General features: G+C 43.0%; 1 protein-coding gene across 1 annotated transcript in view; it reads left to right on the forward strand.

The window, feature by feature from the left end:
- Window positions 1–1,332, forward strand: part of LOC119588683 (regucalcin-like) — a 6,561-nt gene extending 5,229 nt beyond the window's left edge. Inside the window, exons 6-7 of the mRNA XM_037937319.1 lie at window positions 51–166; window positions 749–1,332. Coding sequence (XP_037793247.1) covers window positions 51–166; window positions 749–1,015 — 383 coding nt within the window. The 3' untranslated portion in view covers window positions 1,016–1,332. The remainder of the gene's footprint in view (window positions 1–50; window positions 167–748) is intronic.
- Window positions 1,333–1,639: the final 307 nt, after the last annotated feature.

A 1,639-nucleotide genomic window follows, 5' to 3' on the forward strand; every position in this document is an offset into this window, starting at 1 on the left:
GCACGCACGCGCCCTCCTTTACCTTCTCGAAATATTTCCCTCCCCCCCAGGCAACCGCCGCCTGCTTCTCGACTACGCCAAGGCCGACCTGAGAGATCAAGTTCCCGATGGAATGGCGATCGACGTCGACGGGAACCTGTGGGTGGCGTCCTTCGGCGCACATCAGGTAATTACTGCCCTGTTTTGTCGAATTAGTGATTTGTTCAGAAGATAGGTTGGTTGGGGTTTGTTTGTGTAGTGTTTTGAAAATAGGTTGGTACGCCTGTGGTCTGCAGCGCATAGTTGGGCGGTTAAGGCTGACTGGCAAAAAAGTTTCAGAAGAGTGTAGTGTCATAACGTTACTTATGCACCGTAATGTGAAAGTATTCTTTCTCCTTCGTAGTTTTATCACTTACCATTATTTGAATAAAAAATCGGTCCTGGTAATCTATTTCTGTCACTCTTAGCCTTTCCATACGCATTGTTTGGAACTTAGGTTTTATGTCTGATTTGTTAACGGAAAACAATATATATTTTATAGACGATTTTTTTTATACAGCATAGACACATATCATCGCTATTTCCTCGCCATATTCTTATTATCGTTTTATTTTCTACCTACAAACAAACCTATTTTCAGCAGATTTCACCCCACTTCATTTACCATCAGTCGCCCGCGTAGAAAAGGCATGCATGAGAAACGAATATTTACTTTCCTTACATCGTGCAGCGCCTCTGTCGCAATCCTTTATCCTCCCCTCGTCTCCAGGTCATCTGCCTGAACCCCAGCTCTGGCAGGATCCTCCGCCGGGTCACCGTTCCGGCCAAGAACCCGACTTCGGTGTGCTGGGGGGGGCCCGACTACTCCACCCTCTTCGTGACTTCGGGAACCCTCTTCATGACCCCGGAGGAGGTCGCGGCTAACCCGTCTTCGGGAAGAACCTTTGCCGTGACGGGTCTTGGCACCAAGGGCCTCCCTGCTGCGCGGTTCAGGGTCACTTCTGAGCAGCTCCGGGCACGAAGGGTGTTTGTGTGACGGGATTTAGGGATGGGCACTGTCATGGCATAGTGGGGATATGATGCAGTAAGATGACGATGAGATGAGTAATAGAAAGTGGCTTTGAATGCTGTTTAAGCCACAGTCACAAACGTATTTTTAAGGATTCACTATCTATTTCCAGTTTCAGTTTAGCACTTGTATTTCACACTTCTTCCTGTTATAGTTCGCTGTTTCGGTGAATATGCGCAAAAATTAAAGTAAGATTTATGCTTTTCCGTTAGAAAAAAAATATTGAATAATTTCTAACGATAATAATTAAAGTTTTGTCTGTATTGTCATTTTCAGCTTTTACATCTCAATGATCTTATTTTGTTCATATTCTAAATGATAACGTAGTATTTCTCTTATATTGAAATGAACTTCTTTCTTTTACTTATGCTTAACATGCACACAAATAAAAAACGTGTTTGTTTGTCTGCGCACCAGACGGGGAAATGGTTTCTAAATAAGTATTTTTATACTTTTTTCTCTCTTGCGGCCACACGTAGCTATATTTTTCATACACTTGGAATAAACATTCAGTCTTTTAGTTGAGCAAGATGGTTTTTTCTTCACCTATATCCAGTTTAATGGGTACATACATACGTATACGTGTGTTTG

Source organism: Penaeus monodon, chromosome 24, assembly GCF_015228065.2.
Source record: "Penaeus monodon isolate SGIC_2016 chromosome 24, NSTDA_Pmon_1, whole genome shotgun sequence".
Lineage (NCBI taxonomy): Eukaryota > Metazoa > Arthropoda > Malacostraca > Decapoda > Penaeidae > Penaeus > Penaeus monodon.